Source organism: Podarcis bocagei (assembly GCF_964188305.1).
Source record: "Podarcis bocagei genome assembly, chromosome: 9".
Lineage (NCBI taxonomy): Eukaryota > Metazoa > Chordata > Lepidosauria > Squamata > Lacertidae > Podarcis > Podarcis bocagei.
Window position 1 is genome coordinate 78577219 of NC_138134.1, and position 21111 is coordinate 78598329.

The 21111-nt window shown below is 52.0% G+C and overlaps 1 protein-coding gene across 1 annotated transcript in view; it reads right to left on the reverse strand.

Moving 5' to 3' along the window:
- HSPA12B (heat shock protein family A (Hsp70) member 12B) overlaps positions 1–21111 on the reverse strand; it is a 54991-nt gene that overhangs the window by 23285 nt on the left and 10595 nt on the right. Inside the window, exons 2-5 of the mRNA XM_081207057.1 lie at positions 19532–19593; positions 5108–5208; positions 4304–4428; positions 2146–2332 (exon numbers count right to left, since the gene is read on the reverse strand). Coding sequence (XP_081063183.1) covers positions 2146–2332; positions 4304–4428; positions 5108–5208; positions 19532–19593 — 475 coding nt within the window. The remainder of the gene's footprint in view (positions 1–2145; positions 2333–4303; positions 4429–5107; positions 5209–19531; positions 19594–21111) is intronic.

Consider the following 21111-nt stretch of genomic DNA (forward strand, 5'->3'; position numbering starts at 1 on the left):
CATTCAATAGCCCCCGTCTTTGGACATCCAGTGGAGTAAGCTTGTCCTTTGCTTTTTCCCTTGTAGGCTTTCTCCACGGGGAACTGACCAGGGTCCTGATCTTCTCCCACTGACACGCCCTGCCCCCTTGTTACCATACATCTCACCTGGACTCCAGCCGGCTTCTAGCCTCAAGGGGACATACACAGGACCCTTGAGCCTCTCATAAATATTCCCTTCTCCATCTGCATGCTTCCACCTAGACCACCACCCCATGACAGACTGCCAGGTTTCCCAAGGTCATTGCAACTCCATTTTTAAGCTAGTTTTAAGCATGTCTTTGTAACCGAATTGTCCTTTTCAGCCTGCCTGAGCAAAGCTGCTCTGTTACTCTTCAAGAAGTATTCTGAGTGAGTAAATGTAATTTTACCTTGTTTTTGATTGTTATTTTAAGAGGGGGAGATCATCCTGAATTCCCAATGTCTCAACAAATGAAACTGATTTGTAAAAATGTTACATGGAAAAAAAAATACGAGAGAGACATTGCAAACAGTTTTGTAAAACAAGAAAATCTTTAACAAAACAAACAAGCAAACAAAAATTAAACGCTAAAACTATCTATCTAAGCTTCCCTTCTAAGATGGAAAGGGATACCATTCCGCTGAACTCACAAACATGAGGAAGGAAGGACAGTATCTAATAAATATATCTTCTCTTAGCATCTATCCATATTCCAACATGGCCATCAGCTGCAAATTGCACATGGGAGTTTGAAGATCACCTGGGAGATCATCTGCCCAATGGAACAGCCAGAATCTCCCTGAAGGCAAACGGGTTTCCTCTTAAGTAGCTTAATTCAAAGTGTTCACATGGCATTCTTAACATAACAGATGTGCACAAACAGGTTAGAATCACCAACTCCTGCCTTTGGGTTATCAGAACCTGCCTAACTTGTTCCTGGTCGCCTCTGAGAGCTCAGAGATATCAACACCAATCATCACACCTCTCTTTGGAAAGGAAAAAAAAACCAAACAACTGAGAGAGGCTGCTTTCATTTTGGATAAAGAGCATCCAGCGTCCAGGAGAGGCTTCTGGGTGACTGAAAACTGAAGGTCACTTTTGCTGCGTTGTTCTCAACGAAGAATGCAACAAACATCTTGCAAAATAAATACAGCAGAATAGATTGAAGCCTTGTGGATACAAATTGCACAAATTGCTTCCCTTCACTGGAGGTTTTTAAGCAGAGATTGGATGGGCATCTGTTCGGGATTCTTTAGCTGGGTTCCCTGCATTGCAGGGGTCATCTAGTCCAACCCCCTGCAATGCAGAAATCTCAGCTAAAACATCCCTGACAGATGGCCACCCAACCTCTGCTTAAAAACCTCCAAGGAAGAAGGTTCTGATGGCCTGGGACTCGGGATCGGACTCAGAGCCAGAGGAGTCTCAGTCCGCACTGGATCCTTTGCCTCAGGTGGCATCTGAACCGAGTCTGGGGCCTGATTCTGAAGAGTCCCAGTCTGCACAGGTTCCCCTGCAACAAGCACCAGCTGGGCCGAATCAGGGGCCTGAGCCTGCCCTGGCTCCAGATGCCTTACAGCTGCTCCACTACCGGTTGGGTCAGGAGAGGTTGAGGCGGCCTCTGGATCTAGTAAGCCACCAACATCTCCCGATCTGCAGAGACTGAGGTCTGAGAGAAGGAGAGACCTGAGTACTCACAGGATGAGTGCTCGCCTTCGGGCGAGACAGGGAGGTGAGTCGCCGGGGGATCAGGACCGGCCGCTACCCCGACAAAGATAAAAGGCTGTCGGACCCTGCCCCAGGTTGCGGGAGCAATATTGCTGCTTGCTGGAAGCTGCCTGATACCCTGTGCCTGACCTAGCCTGGTTTCCTGCCTTGGCCCTGTCAGAGTGACTCCTCATGGAACCCTTGGATTCAGGACTGGACCGTGTGGCTCGGGTTAACCCCCCCCCCCCGGCCCAGCACAGAGAGTCCAGAACCTCCTGGGGCTCGACCATTCCACCTTCAAACAGTCCTTGTGAGCTCAAATTTTGATCCTTAAGTCTGAGAGGAACTTGTTGGCTGCCTTGAAAGTGCTTCCATATCCCATCAGTCGGGGATACTGTGCCTTCCATGGCCCCCAAAGGAGGCTTCAGCCGCTGAACTCACGCTAGTGCTGTGGATCTTCATTTTGAACTTCTCAAAGTACAGCCAGTCGCGAGCTTCGTCGGGATCCAGGTCGTGGTAGTAGTCTCTGGCGGTGTAGCCAAAGCTGTGGAAACTGCCGTCTGGAGTCAGGAGGAGGCTGGTGGGGGTCTTCTGGTGGGCTACTCCTGGGTCTCCGCCTTCCCATTTCCTGGAAGGAGGGATCAGAAAGTGGGCTGACTTGTCTGTGTCCTAAACGGATGTGGGGAACCACAGATGCAATGGCTGGGTGATGTCCAGCCAGGCCCCTCTATTCAGCCCACAGACTCACTGAAAGAGGTCACCCCCCCTTCCCAGTCCACTTATCTCACTGGTCCACAATCTGCTGCAAAACTAGGGTGTCCACAGGCAGGGGAGCTGTAAGGGCAGTTGGCCCTCCACCAATAAACCCAGGTAATAATAATAATAATAATAATAATAATAATAATAATAATAATAATAATTTTTTATTTATACCCCACCATTCCCGGTTCAAAAACTGGGCTCAGGGAAGCCAACAACAAATTTAAAACACTTAATCATAAAAGCAGCATAAAATACAGTATAAAAACATGAATAACAATAAAATTCAAAGTTCAGAAATCAATTTAGGGAAAACCCATCTAATAAGCATTAGATAATCCCCAGGGCTAGCTGGCTCAATTGGTCCTATTTGGGCCAGTGAGGAGACCAGGGGAGAATTAGCTGTGGGGTCTCAGAGCAGGTAATCTTCATAAAAAGGGAAGGGGAGGGAAGAGAAGGGAAATAAAAGATCAGGCTGAATTCAAATTAAAGGCCAGGTGGAATAGCTCTGTCTTACAGGCCCAAAGGAAGAAGGTTAAATCCTGCAGGGCCCTGGTCTCATGGGACAGAGCATTCCACCAGGTCAGAGCCATCACTGAAAAGGCCCTGGCCCTGGTGAAGGATAGTCTGACTTCCTTAGGGCCTGGGACCTCTAAACTATGGTTATTCATGGACCTGAAGGTCCTCTGCAGGGCAGACCAGGAGAGGCGGTCCCGTAAATACGAGGACCGTAAGCTACAAAGGGCTTTAAAGGTCAAGACCAGCACCTTGAACCTGACCCTATACTCCACCGGGAGCCAGTGCAGCTGGAAAAGCACTGGGTGAATATGCTCCCATGGCAGAGACCCCATGAGGAGCCTTACTGCAGCATTCTGCACCCGCTGGAGTTTCTGGGACAGTTTCAAGGGCAGCCCCGCGTAGAGCGAATTACAGTAGTCAAGCCTGGAGATGACCGTCACATGGATCACTGTGGCCAGGTCAGGGCGGGAAAGGTAAGGGACCAACTGCTTGATGCGGCGAAGGTGGAAAAATGTTGCCTTAGCTGTTGCTGTAACCTGTGCCTCCATGGAAAGGGAGGCGTCAAGGATTACACCCAAACTCTTAACGGAAGGCAATGACACTAATTGGGCCCCGCAAGAGAAGGTACAGGTACAGGTAAAATTCATGTCAGGGACTGGGCATGGTGGAGACCGCCTTCCCAGCCTGACCCTTCCAGAGAAGAAGACGACAGTTCAGAATTTGAGGGAGGTCACAGCTCAGAGGCAGATGAGGGGGAAAGCTGGGAGATAATGGGAGGGGACGAGGAAGAAGCACAGCTGACGGACGCAGAGTCTTTGGAAAGCATTCCAGACCCTTCCTCTCCCAGAACCCGGCGGGCCTTGAAAGTAGGAGAGCAAAGAGCTCATAGCTGTCAACATTTCCCTTTTCTTGAGAGGAATCCTATTCGGAATAAGGGAATGCACTTTTCAGCACCCGTAGCGATGGCGCATGAGAGAGAGAGCGGGTGGAGACTCACTCGGGGCAACGCCACTCTTCCAAGAGGCGGCATTCCCAAGCCTCTCTCTGTGAATATTGAATAAAAAGCAGTGGGTAAGAACTTTTCCTTGTCTTATCCATTTCTGGGGACCAGCCATGGGGCTTGGATCCTGTGCCGCCTGACAGTTCACCCTTCAACCTCACAGAGGGGGATTTTAAGAAGGTGAATGTTTAACACAGGGGGAGGCTGGCAGGGAATTCATTTTGACCCTCTTGTATTCGTAGAATCGTAGAGGACCCCAAAGGCCATCTAGTCCAACCCCACCTGCGACGCAGGACTCTTCCTCCCAGCAATGCCACGTACCTCATCATGTGGATGGCCTCTGGGTCACTGGCAAAACTGAAGGCGTAGCCACTGGACGTGGTCCCAAAGTCAATGGCTACCACCACAGAGAAGGGAGTGGTTTGGCGCATCCGGATTTCATTCCTCTGGAAACAGAAGGCAGAGGATTCAGTTCCTGGAGGGCAATTTCACCACACCCGACTAAGAATCTGTGGGCTTAGCAATGCCTTTGCCCCCCCCCATTGATTTGGACGACAACTTCCATCAGTCCCAGACCAGGGCTGATAGGATTTGTAGTCCAAACTCTCTGGAGGACATCCAAACGGTCAAGACTGGCTTAACCCATTGCTCAGAGTGAGATGGTGGAATCCCACACTGTTCCATCACAGGCTAGATGGTGGAGGATTGCTTTAGCATTGTAGACTTGGAAGGGACCCCTAGGGTCATCTAGATCAACCCCCTGCGATGTAGGAATCTGAACATTTCACTTTTTAAAAATGCTTCCCACCTAAGTAAATAAAACTGGGAGACGGGGAAAGAGACAGAGAACTGTTGTAGGCAGCAGGCTTCAGACAAGCGAAAAGGGCGTGTTTCGCACACTGCAGGTGGCCTCTGGGACTCACTGCCACAAGATGCTGTGACAACAGCTTTTTAAACAAGGCCAGATGAATACTCAAAGAGACATGGCAGGCAATAGACTGAACTTAGGCTATTTTGGATGGGGGCGGCAGGGATTATCACCCTCACACCCTGCCTGTGAACCTCCCCGGGGCACTGCTCTGAATTCGGTAGGTTTTTGGTTCGCATGCCATTCTCCCTGCTTACCGGCGACTGGGATGGTGTCAGAGGGGCGATGTTGCAGCTTTCGTTGTGGAGTCGGGGAGAGTTTTGGGGAGATGGGGTGCGGGATCGCTCTCCGTTTGCACCTGGCGGATAAGAAGAGATAGGTAGGTTTGCGAAAGCCCCTGTCCTGGTCACCAAGAATGAGTGGGAATCTCCCTCGAGGTGACTAGGAAGGGAAGCATTTATTTTTAATCGTATCAGCTCTTTGCTTTCTTTCAGGCTCCTCATTTGCAGGGCTGAAAGGGAAGTGTGAAAGGAATAAAGGAAGCTGCCTTAGATACAGAGTCAGCCCCACTGGTCGATCTAGGAAGAACCACACCGTTTAAAGCACATTTGATGCCAATTTAAAGCACGTGAACTTCTTCCAAAGAAACCAGGGAATTTAACCCTTATTAAAAACTACCCTTAATCTGGGTAGTTTAACCCCGGCAGAGTTACAGTTCCTACCACCCTTGGCAAACTACAGCTTCCAGGATTGTTTGGAAGGAAGATGTGCGTTTTAGTATTGCCTGCTCACTGACGCCAAGGTCTCCAGCAGGGGCTTTTTAGCCCTAACTGTAGATGCCACCAGGGATGATGATGATGTTAATAATAATAGTAGTAGTAGTAGTAGTAGTAATAATAATAATAATAATAATAATAATAATAATAATAATAATAATGTATTTATTTATACCCCACCCATCTAGCTGGGTTTCCCCAGCCACTCTGGGCGGCTCCCAACAGAATATTAAAAACACAATAAAACATCACACATAAAAACTTCCCTGAACAGGGTTGCCTTCAGATGTCTTCTAAAAGTCAGATGGTTGCTTATCTCCTTGACATCTGATGGGAGGGCATTCCATGATACGATATGATACGATAATCTTTATTGTCATTGTCCCATACAGAACAAGGAAATTGAAAAAATCTACATCAGACATTCAAAACCCAACAAGCCTGCTATCCCAGCTATCCCAGCCTGGTTGTTGTTATTGTTGTTTAGTGGTTTAGTCGTGTCTGCCTCTTCGTGACCCCCTGGACCAGAGCACGCCAGACACTCCTGTCTTCCACTGCCTCCCGCAGTTTGGTCAGACTCATGTTTGTGGCTTTGAGAACACTGTCCAACCATCTCGTCCTCTGTTGTCCCCTTCTCCTTGTGCCCTCAATCTTTCCCAACATGAGGGTCTTTTCCAGGGAGTCTTCTCTTCTCTTGGTTAACCCCCTAAAAAGCCTGGTTAACCCCCTAAAATGTCTGATATCCCATAATTAAATACAATATACTCCCACAGAGACTACCTTACACTGCGTTTAAAACCAAAATCTCATTTGGATAAAACTGTTTCTCAGGTGGCTAGTCCTAGTCTTTATAACCCTGGACCTTCTTCCAGAAGGCAGAAGCTGAAAGAGATAATTTCTGGGTGCGCACTATCCTGCGCTACCTCTGCAGCTTTCTCGTGGCTGCTGTCATCATCTGCAGTGATCTTGGAGATCCTGGGCCACAGGGAGGTTAGGCTGGCCTCGACCAGAGCCAGGGCTTTTTTCGGCCATGGCCCCGATCTGGTGGAACGCTCTGTCACAAGAGACTATGGCCCTGCGGGACTTGACATCTTTCCGCAGGGCCTGCAAGACGGAGCTGTTCCACCAGGCCTTTGGCCAAGGCACAGCGTGACTCCCTCCTTTGGCAATCCTCACAGAACTCTAGCCCAATGGTTGCCATTAATTTGATTTTGAATTGATTTTAGAATGCATATCAATTAATTGATTGTGATTTTATGTAAACTGTGTTACTTTTATTGTTGTTAGCTGCTCTGAGCCCAGCTTCGGCTGGGGAGGGTGGGATATAAATATTTTTTTTTAACATTATTATTATTATTAAAAACCCTCAAGCTGGGGATGTCTTTGCCACTTGGTTGTCCCAAATGTGCAAACTGGTTCTTTTGCTCTGTTGAAATCAATAGGACTCAAACTGCCAGTAAGAAACCTCAAGCAAGCCTGGGAAAAAAGGAGGTGTGTGTGTTTGTGTGTTGCAGACTGCAATTTTCCAAGAAGGAGACTCTCCTCCAACCCAAGAGAGGCGGGTGTCATTCTCTACGCTATCTGAAGCAAACACGCCTCTGGCTTTGCTGTCAACTTTTCTCTTTTCTTGTGAGGAATCCTATTCGGAATAAGGGAATTCCCTTAAAAAAAGGGGGGGAACGTTGACAGCTATGCATGGTGTTCGTGCGGATTGGAGCCCTGAGTGTGCTGGACGCCTCGTCTCGCCCACGCAATGCGCTCTTAATGAGGCAGACATGTCTCCGTCCCGTCGGCGCATAGACCGCACTCCCCTGTGCCGCAGATGGTTCCAATTAGGGGATGGAGTTAATTGCTCCCCCCCCCATCACTGCTGCCCCGTTCCAGGCCAGAAGTATGGCTTCTTGGCTGACAGGATCCAGCTGTTGGTTCAGGGGAGAGGAGGAGGAGGAGGTGGTGGTGGAGGAGAGTCACTTTATCTGCAAGGCATCTGAGACCCCTAGCAGCGAGGGCCTCTCTCAGAGCTGGAAGGGGGCCGGGGGGGGGCGCTGGTTCGAATCTCAAGGCCTGCTTTGAGCAAGGCTGGTCTGTCCAGGCACTTGCCAAACCTCACTCTAAGAGGAGCGCGGCTGGATCAGGCCAAGTGCCCATCTCGCCTGGCATCCTGTCCTGGCAGTGCCCACGGGGTCTGTAGCCTAAAACTGCGGGAGAAGAGCCTGCAAGATTAAGCCAATGGCCTATCTAATTCCGCATGCCTCCAACATTTCTCCGATGACGTCTGAAGGAAAAGTGGGACATTCAGAAACCGCTTCTGTAAATCCAGGACTGTCCCTGGGAAATAGGGAGACCCAACCACGTGCCTCAAAGGGAAACCCGCAACCAGGATTCGAACCCAAGAGCCCTCTAACCTCCCATGGCTTCCAGCAACTGGAGTTAAGGAGCATTGCTGTCTCTGTAGAGGCAGAACGGAGCCATCATGGCTAGGAACCATCAATAGCCCTCTCCTCCTCCATGGATTTCTCTAATCCTCTTCTAAAGCCATCCAAGTTGGTGGCCATCACTCCCTCCTGTGGCAGGGAGTTCCACAGTCTGTCTGCTCTGAGTGAGCACATATTTCATTTGGTCTGCCCTGAATCTCCCAACATTCAGCTCCATCTGATGCTCATGAGTTCCTGTGTTATGAGAGAGGGAGAAAACTCCTTTGCTGTCCAACTTCCTCCAGACACGTATATGCGGCAGCTAGACTGGTGACTGGGAGCAGCCGCCGAGACCACATAACACCGGTCCTGAAAGACCTACATTAGCTCCCAGTACGTTTCCAAGCACAAGTCAAAGTGTTGGTGCTGACCTTGAAAGCCCTAAACGGCCTCGGCCCAGTATACCTGAAGGAGCATCTCCACCCCCATCGATCTGCCTGGACACTGAGGTCCAGCTCTGAGGGCCTTCTGGCGGTTCCCTCACTGCGAGAAGCCAAGTTACAGGGAACCAGGCAGAGGGCCTTCTCAGTGGTGGCGCCCGCCCTGAGGAACGCCCTCCCGTCAGATGTCAAGGAAATAAACAACTACCAGACTATTAGAAGACATCTGAAAGCAGCCCTGTTTAGGGAAGCTTTCAATGTTTGATGCATTACTGTATTTTAATATTTTGTTGGAAGCTGCCCAGAGTGGCTGGGAAGCCCAGCCAGATGGGTGGGGTATAAATAATAAATTATTATGATGATGATGATGTCGCCTCTCACTCGCTTTTTCTCCAAAAAGTCCCCAAACTTCAACCTTTTCCCCTACAGGAGTAGCTCCATTTCCTTGATTGCCCCAGGTTTGCAAAGACAGAGACAGACAGTATTTTCTTTATATATTGTCAGAGCTGCTTCAAGATCCTAGCTCACAGAGGATCACGCTAGCCAGCGGTCATTAAGTAAAAGTCTTTATTGAATTACAGTTTCCATTCTCACGCTGCTGTCTGCAACTCTACGTCTACTAGCTAGATCGGCGAGGCTCCGTCTGAGTCTCCGCCCCGTGCGCACCAACTTAATATCCTAGCCTTGCTCCACCTTTTCCTCCTGACTGTCCTCCTCTGGGTCCCTCTACCCCCCGGGGCTTCTTCCTTCCGGGATTCTTCTGACGCTGACCCGGACCCTTCTGCCTCCTTGCGCCGGGCTTTAGGACCCGGTTCCCTTTCGGGGCTGCTCACTGCGCCGCCTTCCTCTGCATTTGAACTTGGCGCGCGCGCCCAACCTTCCACTTTCCTCTTAACCGTTTCCTCGCTCCCCGATGGAGGTGTGGCCACTCCTGACTCCTGCCCTCCCTCCTGTGGTGAGCTGCCAGCGCTTCCCTCCTGGCTCCTTTCCTCTTCCCTGCTTCCTGGCGGTGACGCTGGTCCCGATCTCCAGCTGCTCCCCCCTGAGTCTCCTCTGGCTCTATCTTCCTGGGGTGCCTCCCTAGACTCCCCCCTTGCCCTGGCCACTGGTGCTCCTTTCTGTGAATCCTCTGATTCACTGGAAAGACTGGGAGATCTCGGGTCGTCGTCATCACTCATCCTTTCCTCTGTCTCCTCCCCTTCGCTCTCTGTTTCCTCCCTTGCCCGTGCCTCTGCACCTAAACCCCTGACATCCATCCCCCCCTCGAAGCCCCCCATTCCCCCCTCCCCTCCTTCCGGTGCTGGAGCTGGGGGCTGCTGTTGCAAAGGGACGAACGTCGGATATCGGTCGCTTCCCGTGGCAGGCCTCCAGCGGAACTCTTCCAGTTCTTCCTCTCTGCTCTCGTTGACGACAGTCACCTCCTCTTCCATCTCTGTGCCGCCGTGCTCGAAACCAGGGTCGTCCCCGAAAATGTCCATGTCCGTCTCTCCCGCACTTCCTCCAGGCGGCGTTGCTCTGCCGGAACAGTCCAGCCACTTCCTGCGGAACTGCTCCTCCGGCCTATCGTCCCACCAATACGAGGGTTCTGAGACCGATCCCGAGGGTGACCCCTCCGGGGAACGGACGTCTCGTGTTGGCTCCTCGTCCGAGTCGAACCCCCTGAACGTGCTGTCCGAAAGCGTGGGCGTGAAAAGCCAGTCGTCGAAAAAGTCTGCTGGCATAGGTCTATGTGGGAAGAGGGCATGAAACTCGTCTTTGAGCAGAGGTTCGTCTAAAGCGTAGCCCGGCACCCAGCTGTTCGCACTGGCCGGGGTGCCCTCCCTGGCGAGAAAGTATTCTACTCCCTCTTCCCCCCATCTGGAGTCCAAAATCTCCGTGACTTCGTTGATGCGCTCCTCCTGTGCCACTCCCGCGTGCCCCGTTCCTTCTCTGAGCGGACTCGGCGCCGTTCCGGGTTCCTGGAACCTGTGCGGTGCCTTGTAGGGAGTGAGCACCGATCTGTGGAACACCGGATGCATTCTGGAACCCTCCGGAAGCGCCAGCTTGAAAGCCACCGGGTTGACCTGCTCTTCGACTTGGTAGGGCCCCAGTTGTTTATGCCCTAGTTTCTTCTTGGCCAACGACCTGGCCGGCACTGCGTGGGCTGCTAACCAGACCCAGTCTCCCACGTGGAGCTCTTCACCAACCCTTCTGTGTTTGTCCGCTTGTACCTTGTATGCGTGTTTAGCCAGCTCCAGGTGGCGCCGCAGCTGATCGTGGACTTCCTGCAGCTCCGACGCGAACGCATCTGCTGACTGCGGCTCCCCTTCTCCCCTGCATTCCAGTCCCGGAAAGGTTCTAGGGTGCCGCCCGTTGTTGGCGAAGAACGGCGTGACGCCCGTGGATACGTGCTTCGTGTTGTTGTAGGCAAACTCTGCAAGCGGCAGGTAATCTACCCACGTCGCAGGCTGTTTGTTTGCATAACATCTCAGGTACTGCTGCATGATGGCATTGGCTCGCTCCGCTTGCCCGTTGGTCTGCGGGTGTCTCGCCGACGCCAGATTGATCTTGACGTTTAGGAAGCCCATCAGTTTCTGCCAGAAGTTCGAGATGAACTGCCGCCCGCGGTCGGACAGAATAGACCGTGGTAGACCGTGAACCTTGAACACGTGGTCTATGAACAGTTTGGCGGTTTGCTCCGCCGTGGCCACCTTAGCACACGGAATGAAATGCGCCATCTTGGAGAACAGGTCCACCACCACCAACACTGCCGTCTTGCCCCTTGAGCTGGGCAGATCCGTGACAAAGTCCAGAGCCACCCTTTCCCAAGGTTCGACCGGAGTTTGCAGCGGCTCCAACAGTCCAGCCGGCGGTTTGTGCACCGGCTTTGCCCTCTGGCAGGTGTCACACCTCGCTACGTAGTCTGCGACCTCCCCTCTCATTCCAGGCCACCAGAAATCCCTGGCTACTAATTCCACCGTCTTCTCCTTGCCAAAGTGCCCGGCCGTGGGTGCGTCGTGCAGCTGCTGTAGCACCTTGGCTCGAAGTTCGTCTCCCGGCACGTAGATGGCCCCTTTACGGATGAGCAAGCCATCTCGTAGCTGGAAACCGTCGGCCGCTGCCTTGCCCCTTTGCACCTCTGCCATCTTTGCTCGTGCGAAGGAGTCCCCCTGCAACGCTCGCCGCACCGCCTCTAGGTCCACGGTCGCCGCGGCGCACGCCCACACTGTCGGTGCAAAGATGTGCATGGCGGCCGCTGGTGTTGCGTCCTCCAGATACTGTGGCTTGCGGGAGAGAGCGTCTGCCATGATGTTGGTGTCCCCCGGGACATACTCTATTCGGAAGTCGAAGTCCGCAAAGAACTCAGCCCAACGTATCTGCCTCTGGTTCAGGAACTGTGCCGTGCGCCAGTGTTCCAGATTCTTGTGGTCCGTGCAAACCTGCACCGTGTGCTTGGCGCCGATCAGAAAGTGCCTCCACGCCTTGAACGCTGCATGAATGGCCAGCAACTCCCTGTCCCATATGGTGTAGTTCTGCTCGGACTTGCTGAGCTTCCTGGAGTAAAACGCTCCCGGCCGCCACACGCCCTGCGGGTCCTTCTGCAGCAGGACCGCCCCCACTGCTCTGTCCGAAGCGTCTGTCTCCACCCTCATCGGCATGCTGGGGTTGACATGAAGCAGCTGCTCTTCCGACGCGAAGAGACGCTTGAGGGCCTGAAAGGACTGCTCCGCCTGCTCTGTCCAGATGAACTTCTTCTTCTTGGAGCTAAGGGTGTCAGTGATGGCCGCCGTCTGCATCGCGAAGCCCTTGATAAACTTGCGATAGAAGTTCGCAAAGCCGACAAACCGTTGGACCTCCTTCCGGTTGCGTGGGCTCTTCCAATCCAACACCGCTCGAACCTTGGCGCTGTCCATGGCGAGCCCCTTGGCAGACAGCTTGTAGCCCAGAAAATCCACCTCCGGCACGTCAAATTGGCACTTCTCCAGCTTGGCGTAGAGCCTGTGTTGCTTTAGCCTGCCCAGCACTTCCTTGACGTGCTTGTCATGTTCTTGCTGCGACTCCGAAAAGATCAGGATGTCATCCAAGAAACAGACGCACGTCTTGTAGAGAAGTCCCGCCAACACGTGATGCATAAATGCTTGAAAAACGTGAGCGCCATTTTGCAGTCCAAAAGGCATAACTCTGTATTCGTAGGTGCCCAGTGGCGTGAACATGGCTGTCTTCCACTCATCACCTTCCCGCATGCGAATGAGGTTGTACGCCCCCCGCAGGTCCAACTTGGTGAACACCTTTCCCTTCCGTACCTTCGCCAGGAGGTCGTCGATGCGGGGCATGGGGAAGTCCGACGGCTTGGTCACACTGTTCAAAATCCTGTAATCCACTACGAGTCTTTTTTGGGGCGTGTCTCGCTTCTTAACAAAGAATACAGGACTGCCCCCCACTGCCTTAGACTCCCGGATGAAACCGCGCTCCAAATTATGATCGATGAAGTCTTTGAGTTCCTGCAGTTCGTCCTCAGACATGGAATACAGCTTCCCTTTAGGCAGCGCCGCCCCCGGCAGCAGGTCAATTTTGCAGTCATATGGTCTGTGAGGGGGTAGCCTGTCCGCCTCCTTCTCGCAGAAAACTTCCAGAAATTCTGCGTACTTGTGGGGAATCGCTTGCAGTGTGCCTAGCAGCAGCTGTGACTCCTCTTCCTCTCCTTCCTGCCTGGGTACGATGCAGTGTTCAGCACAAAAGGAAGAGCCGAAGACCAGCTGCCTCTGGAACCAAGCCATCGTTGGGCTGTGCTTGTCCAGCCAACTCATACCCAATACAATGGGCGTGTCAGACAGTTGAGTGACGTTGAAGCTGATGACTTCCCTGTGATTCCCAAGTCGCATCACCATTGGTGGCGTCTGCTTCACCACTTGCCCCCCTAGCAGCTCCCTGCCATCCACCGTGACAACCTGCAGGGGCAGTGTGGCCGGCAGCAACTGCACAGCGTGCCTGTCGACAAATTCCTGCCCTATAAAGTCCGCGTTGCTGCCGGAGTCGATGGTGATTGGCACGTCCATGGTGATTCCATTGGGCAGCTGGAGAGATGCTGTGAGCCTCACTACTGGTTTGGGCGGGAGGGGGTTCACTGGCTGTAAAATTTCTGGGGACTGCGTCACTAACACGTCTGGCTGGGCCCCAGTGCCTCTTCCTCCAGCCAGACATTGTCGTTTCCCTGCTGTGGTCCTCCCTGCTGCGTTGCTGCAGTCACCATTGCTGAGGCTGCAGTAAGCTTGTGGGGCCTCTGGGGACACTCTTTCGCCATATGCCCTGGCTGCTCACAGACGTAACACTTCCTGGTCCCTCTAGGAGGCTTCGCCTTCACTGCTGCCGGTGCTAGGGCTCTGGTTGCTGACTGAGCCCTTGCACCTCCAACCTCCATAGGTTCGGCTCCTCCTCCTGGCGGAGGCGTGGATTGCGTTCGCGCTGCTTCTCTGGGAAAGAAGGAGGGGCCCCCGGCTGGTTCGCGCCCTCCACGTCCTTCGTCCTTGCTCCACGGACGTCCTTCCAGCCTCACCCCCACGGCCAGTGCCCTCTGAACGACCTCCTGGGTGGTTCGGGGTCTCTCCCCCCTCGCTATCTCATCTTTAATCGAGTTGTGCAGTCCCTCCCAAAAGAGGTCTCTTACAGGAGCCGAATCTCTGTCCCATTCCAGGGCGCTGACCAAGGCGAAAAAGCGTGCATGATACTGTCTGACGCTGGCCCTCCCTTGTCTCAGCCCATGCACCTCCTTCCGTGCAAGATCAATGTCAATACTTGATAAGAAACACCCATCCATCGCTTTAATAAAGGCATCCGCATTCTGGAGCGCCGGATCGTTATCTCTCCATAAATTGCGCAACCATGCTTTCGCCTCCCCATGCAGATGGGACATGATGAACCCCACTCTCTCCTGTTCATCTCTAAAGTCTTTATGCAACAGTTGCAGTGCGCACAGTACGTCGGCTCTAAAGTTGGGATACTGTTGCAGGTTCCCATCGAAGTGAGAGAGCAGCCCGCCTGTCCGTCTCGCCAACCCAATTCCCTCCTGCCGGGGTGGTTGCTTTGCCAGTACGTCTAACCTGACCTGGAGATCCCTGCAGGCGGCAGCTGCCTCGTCCTCTCTCTTCCTGGATGCGAGAACCTCGGCGTTCAGTTGTGCCACTGCTTTTCTGAGGTCCTCTATCTGCTGCTCAGCCGTCATGTCTCCTGCCGTTCGTGAGCTCGCTAGTGGGCGCCTGTTTCTCTCCTCTCCTCGAGGCTGCAGATGCCCACAATGCGGAGACGGAGCCTACTGTCAGAGCTGCTTCAAGATCCTAGCTCACAGAGGATCACGCTAGCCAGCGGTCATTAAGTAAAAGTCTTTATTGAATTACAGTTTCCATTCTCACGCTGCTGTCTGCAACTCTACGTCTACTAGCTAGATCGGCGAGGCTCCGTCTGAGTCTCCGCCCCGTGCGCACCAACTTAATATCCTAGCCTTGCTCCACCTTTTCCTCCTGACTGTCCTCCTCTGGGTCCCTCTACCCCCCGGGGCTTCTTCCTTCCGGGATTCTTCTGACGCTGACCCGGACCCTTCTGCCTCCTTGCGCCGGGCTTTAGGACCCGGTTCCCTTTCGGGGCTGCTCACTGCGCCGCCTTCCTCTGCATTTGAACTTGGCGCGCGCGCCCAACCTTCCACTTTCCTCTTAACCGTTTCCTCGCTCCCCGATGGAGGTGTGGCCACTCCTGACTCCTGCCCTCCCTCCTGTGGTGAGCTGCCAGCGCTTCCCTCCTGGCTCCTTTCCTCTTCCCTGCTTCCTGGCGGTGACGCTGGTCCCGATCTCCAGCTGCTCCCCCCTGAGTCTCCTCTGGCTCTATCTTCCTGGGGTGCCTCCCTAGACTCCCCCCTTGCCCTGGCCACTGGTGCTCCTTTCTGTGAATCCTCTGATTCACTGGAAAGACTGGGAGATCTCGGGTCGTCGTCATCACTCATCCTTTCCTCTGTCTCCTCCCCTTCGCTCTCTGTTTCCTCCCTTGCCCGTGCCTCTGCACCTAAACCCCTGACATATATGGTATAACCAAACATTACCATCCCTTTAAAGTAGGCCCCTCTTATCCTTCCCAGACCACCAACGTCCCGAGAAGGACAACTTTTGAGAGAGTTACTCCATCGCAGCTCCTGGCTGAAGGCCTGGAGAAGCGAGTTGTTTTAAAAGGCTTGGGTTTTATGAGCCTGTCAAAGATGTTTTTTTTTTTTTTTGTCCCTTTCCAAATACAGCTCCAGAGATTAGTCTCAGCAACTCTCGCTGTGAAGAATCAGCGACTGGAGAGACACGACACCAGACCCTTCTCTCCGATTCCCTAAGTGGCTTTTTCTGTCTCGGGTGCCTGTCATGTTAATATTTCATCTGGTACAAAAAATAGACAGAAACCAGCCAGGATTTTGAAATGAAACCAACATGTTCTCAGAGAAGGCTCTTTACCCAGATCTTCTTACTTGCATGTTTTTTTTTGGGGGGGGGTGGAAGGGAAGAAATGAAAGAGGCACTCTGCCGAAATGAAAACAAATAGCTGCTCTGGGATCAAAGCCGCTGGAACTGAGCTCACGCAGCAAACAGGATGCCTCGCAAAACGGTACACAAATTCTTAGGAAACAATAACACCACGGGTGTAAATTATAAATCATGCCACAGATAAGTTGAAACACTCAGGAGCGTGCCCTCAGCCTCCTCTGTGCGAAAGGAATTGCCATTACGTGAGCAGGCAATCCAAATCCCCAAGAAAAGTGGAATGACCACTGGCATAAAAAGAGCCTGAAGGATCAGGCCAATGACTCTTCTAGTCCAGCATCCTGACCTCACAGGTGCCTGTGGGAAACCTGCAAGCAGGATTCGAATGCAAGAGCCACTCTCCCCTCTGGTGGTTTCTAGCCCTGCTACCTCCAGCTGTGGCGGCACAGCAGAACCATCATGGCACATCCATCGCCCTCTCCTCCTCCATGAATATGTCTAATCCTCTCCAAAAGCCATCCCAGTTGGCGGCCATCCCTGCATCCTGTGGCAGGGAGTTCCACAGTTTAATGATGTGCTGCATGAAGAACGGTGGCTACATTCTGCGTCTCGTGTCAGAGGATCTGGGCTTCCCATTGGGGCAGCTGGTTGGCCACAGTGAGAAGGTAGAAAAGGAGAAAGGTAAAGGACCCCTGGGTGGTTAAGTCCCGTCAAGGGCAACTATGGGGTTGTAGTCGAAACAAAATAAAAAAAATTCCTTCCAGTAGCACCTTAAAGGTAAAGGGACCCCTGACCATTCGGTCCAGCCATGACCAACTCTGGGGTTGCTGCACTCATCTCGCTTTATTGGCCGAGGGAGCCGGCGTACAGCTTCTGGGTCATGTGGCCAGGATGACTAAGCATGACCAGCCACTTCTGGCGAACCAGAGCAGCACACGGAAACGCCGTTTACCTTCCCGCCGGAGCAGTACCTATTTATCTACTTGCACTTTGGTGTGCTTTCAAACTGCTAGGTTGGCAGGAGCAGGGACTGAGCAACGGGAGCTCACCCCGTCATGCGGATTCGAACTGCCAACCTTTTGATTGGCAAGTCCTAGGCTCTGTAGTTTAACCCACAGCGCCACCCGCATCCCTTAGAGTAGTACCTTAGTAGCACCTTAGGGATCAACTAAGCTTGAGTTGTGGCACTCATCTCGCTTTCAGGCCAAGGGAACCAGCTCTTGTCCACAGACAGCTTTCCGGGTCATGTAGCCAGCAGGACTAAACCGCTTCTGGTGCAATGGATCACGATGGCGAGTGCCAGAGGGCACGGAGATTTACCTTCCCGTTTACCTTCCCGCCAAAGCAGTACCCATTTATCTACTTGCACTTGACGTGCTTTCGAACTGCTAGGTTGGCAGGAGCTGGGACAGAACAACAGGAGCTCAACCTGTCGTGGGGATTCGAACCACCAACCTTCTGATTGGCAAACCCAAGAGGCTCCGTGGTTTAGACCACAGCGCCACCTGCGTCCCTTTTCCCACAGTGGAACAGGAGGCTGGGCTAGATGCCATGATCCAGAAGCACTCTGCTTCCACAGGAATTCCACAAGGTGCCTAAAATATGCAAATAAGTGTCACTTCTTTACTTTTGGATTTTTTTTCTGCTTTTGCGGATCATGGGGAGGGGGCAAGGTCAGAGCGCTTATTGCCTTATACTCTCTGACCCATGGAAATCCATTTTTGACGCCTCTTTGACTTCTGAGATATCAGCATGGGCTTCCTGCACACTTTCTGAGCAAATTTGAGATTCTATACGGGCTAGAATATAAAATGAGGGTTTTTAAAAAACATATGAATTCTAACAAAGGTCTGTATGGTTAAAGCTATGGTTTTCCTAGTAGTGATGGATGGAAGTGAGAGCTGGACCATAAAGAAGGCTGATCACTGAAGAATGGATGCTTTTGAATTCTGGTGCTGGAGGAGACTCTTGAGAGTCCCATGGACTGCAAGAAGATCCAACCTCTCCATTCTGAAGGAAATCCGCCCTGAGTGCTCACTGGAAGGACAGATCCTGAAGCTGAGGCTCCAAGACTTTGGCCACCTCATGAGAAGAGAAGACTCCCTGGAAAAGACCCTGATGTTGGGAAAGATGGAGGGCACAAGGAGAAGGGGACAACAGAGGACGAGATGGTTGGACAGTGTTCTCGAAGCTACAAACATGAGTCTGACCAAGCTGTGGGAGGCAATGGAAGACAGGAGTGCCTGGCGTGCTCTGGTCCATGGGGTCATGAAGAGTCGGACATGACTAAACGACTAAACAACAACAACAACAACAACATGAATTCTGATTTTGATTGTGTAGTTCTGCAAGAGTGCAGGTTCCCTCTCTCTCTGTCTCACTCTCTCACACACTGCCAACACAAAGACAGACAAACTTTATTCGCATTAGCCAACAGCCATAGCAACATAAAACAAACAATATATACAATTAAAAAGACAACAATGGGTAAAAAGGACAATCAAAGGACCAAGATTATCGTTCAGGTAGTGGCCCTCAATCTCATTGCACCCTCGATCAACCTAGCAACCTTTGCTGTTGTCTGATCATTTTGATCTGATAAAAGAAAGACCAATATGGCCGCAGATGGGCGGCCTGGGATGGTAAGTAAGAGTGGGGTAATGATCTCATTCCTCAGATCTTTGTAAAGGGGGCAGGACAGGAGAACATGAGCCACGGTTTCCAGACTGCCATCTCCACAGGGACAGAGTCGTTTCTCAGTTGGAATCTTTTGGTACCTGCCCTGAAGTATGGCAGAGGGCATCACGTCCAATCTGGCCAGTGTGAAGAAGGCACACCTGTATTTTGGGATAGTTAATTTATACAAATATGGTGCCAGGAAATCAAACTGAGAAGGGCGGGGGGAGGAATACCAAGGGCAGAATTTCTTTGTAACGGCCAGATTGTTCTGTTGCAACACAAAGTCCAACACAAAGACCACAATCTGGATCAAGACCCTAAGTGTAGATAGAAAGGCTTTGAACCTTTGTCCATCTTTGCTCCCCCAGCAAAAAGGTCCAATTGAAATGCCTGGAGTTGTGTTTTTTTTAAGGAAAGGAGCCTGATAGGTAAGTGGGAAGGTAGGTTAATAGTCTCTCAACACATTCTGAAAGCCACCTCCTAAGCAACGTCTCTGTTTTGCCTCTGGCTATTCTGCAGAAATCCCCAAGCCCAGCATCGTTGTAGAAGTGACACTTATCAATTCCTCAGAAAGTTCAGGAATGCAACACAGCTAAGGCTGCCAATTCAAAACATGTTTGAAACAGCAACGTGTTATTTTTCCTTTTCCCTTGGTCTTGGACAGAACTCCCCCCTGGTGCATTGGTAAGTAACAGCGAGGTAATGTAAGATTACCAGGTCTAGTGTCTACTGCCCTCTGAGGCAGTAGAGAAATTGTCTTCACCCTCTTCAGAGATTTGGAAAGTGGTACCCAGGTCATCCGCCCACCAACCACCTTCTTTTATTTTTCCAGGCTGAATATGCCCAGTTTTTCCATATCACTGATTCTCTTCCTGTATTTCTTACCGATTTGGAGAGTGTGCATTGCTGGTTCCACAAGCGTTGACATGTTCACATCACTTTTCTGGCTGAAAGACAGACAGAACATCCCAATCAAATTGCCCTCTGATTTTTATTTTATTTTAAAAAAGATTTTATTGAAGTAAATAAAGCAAACCAATTTAATAAAAACAATAGAAGTACAAAAAAGCAACACAGCATATACAAAAATGATTTAATATTAGGTGGGTGAAGTACTTGGAACCATCAAGGAAGCCAAATTTCATGTTGTGCTATGGAGAAGTTGTCCTGTGTTTACTTCTTGTAGATGAGATAAAATCCCAACAAGCAGCAATGAATTTTTCAGGGTTCTCCAAGCCTTTATTTTCCCAGCTAATGCTAAACTCCACATATTTTTACACCATGCATCAGTTGCCCAGACTGAAAGTCCCCATCTCCCCACAGCTGTCTAAGTCCCCTCCTTTCCAGGGCTTTTTCTAAGCCTGTGTGCAGCCAACCTCTCCTCCACCCTCTTCACGCCTCTCCTGGTTCTGGGAGACCAAGAGGGAGGGGAGCTGGTCACAAGAGAGGGGGAGACACCTTGACTTCTTCAGCAGCCTGACTCCTCTCTGCCTCTTGGCCTCCCTCCTCTCCGGCTTCAGCTTCTGCCTCTGGTTCTGTACTTCTCTGTGTGTGATGGCCTGGGATTTGGACTTGGATGCTGAACCTGAGGGATCCCAGCCTGCACAGGATTCCCTGCCTCCAGGACCGGCTGAGCCAGGGCTGGGGCTTGAGCCTGAAGGGTCCTCACCTGTGCTGGATCCTCAGGTGCAGGCATCAGCAGAGTCTGCTCTGGCTCCTGAGGTGATGGAGGACCCATTGCCTGCAGGTGCTCCACTCTCAGCCCCGTCAGGGGAAGCTGGGGTTGCCTCTGGGTCCAGTAACCCTCCAGCCTCTCCTGAGCTCCAGAGGCTCAGGGCAGAGAGGCGGAGGGAACTAAGTTCCCGCAGGAGGAGTGCTTGCCTTCAGGCCAGGAAAGGTGAGTCACCAGAGGATCGGGGCCGCCCTATGCCTCGGGGCAGATAAACGGCAGCCAGCCCCAGTCCTAAGTTGTGGGAGCAACATTGTTGATTGCTAGTTCCTGCCTGAACCCGGTCCTGCTTTTCTGCCGGAGCTCCTGACCTGCCCTGGCTCCCTGCTTGCAAGCCTGTTCCTGACTTCACCTGGCTCCCTGCCCTGCACCCAGCTCCAGCTACTACGGACTGCCTCCATGTTGCACCTTTGACCACGGACCGGACTTGGACCTCGCCTCCTGGGTAACCCATGGGACCAGCACACTCTGCCACAGAGTCTCCCTGCTCACAGAGCCCTGTTATCCCTTCAGCTTCTGATACCTCCTCTTCCCAGTCTTCTCTCTCATCTCCACCTGACTACTCATCATCGTCCCACCACCAATCCCCAGGCTCTGAGCCTTGTTCCCTTGGTGGTTCCTCAGCTGGTTCCTTCCTACCACCATTTGTCTGTGTCCAGCCAGTCCATGGCATCTGATGATGATGATATTTATTTATTTATATGTACCCCGCCCATCTGGCTGGGTTTCCCCAGCC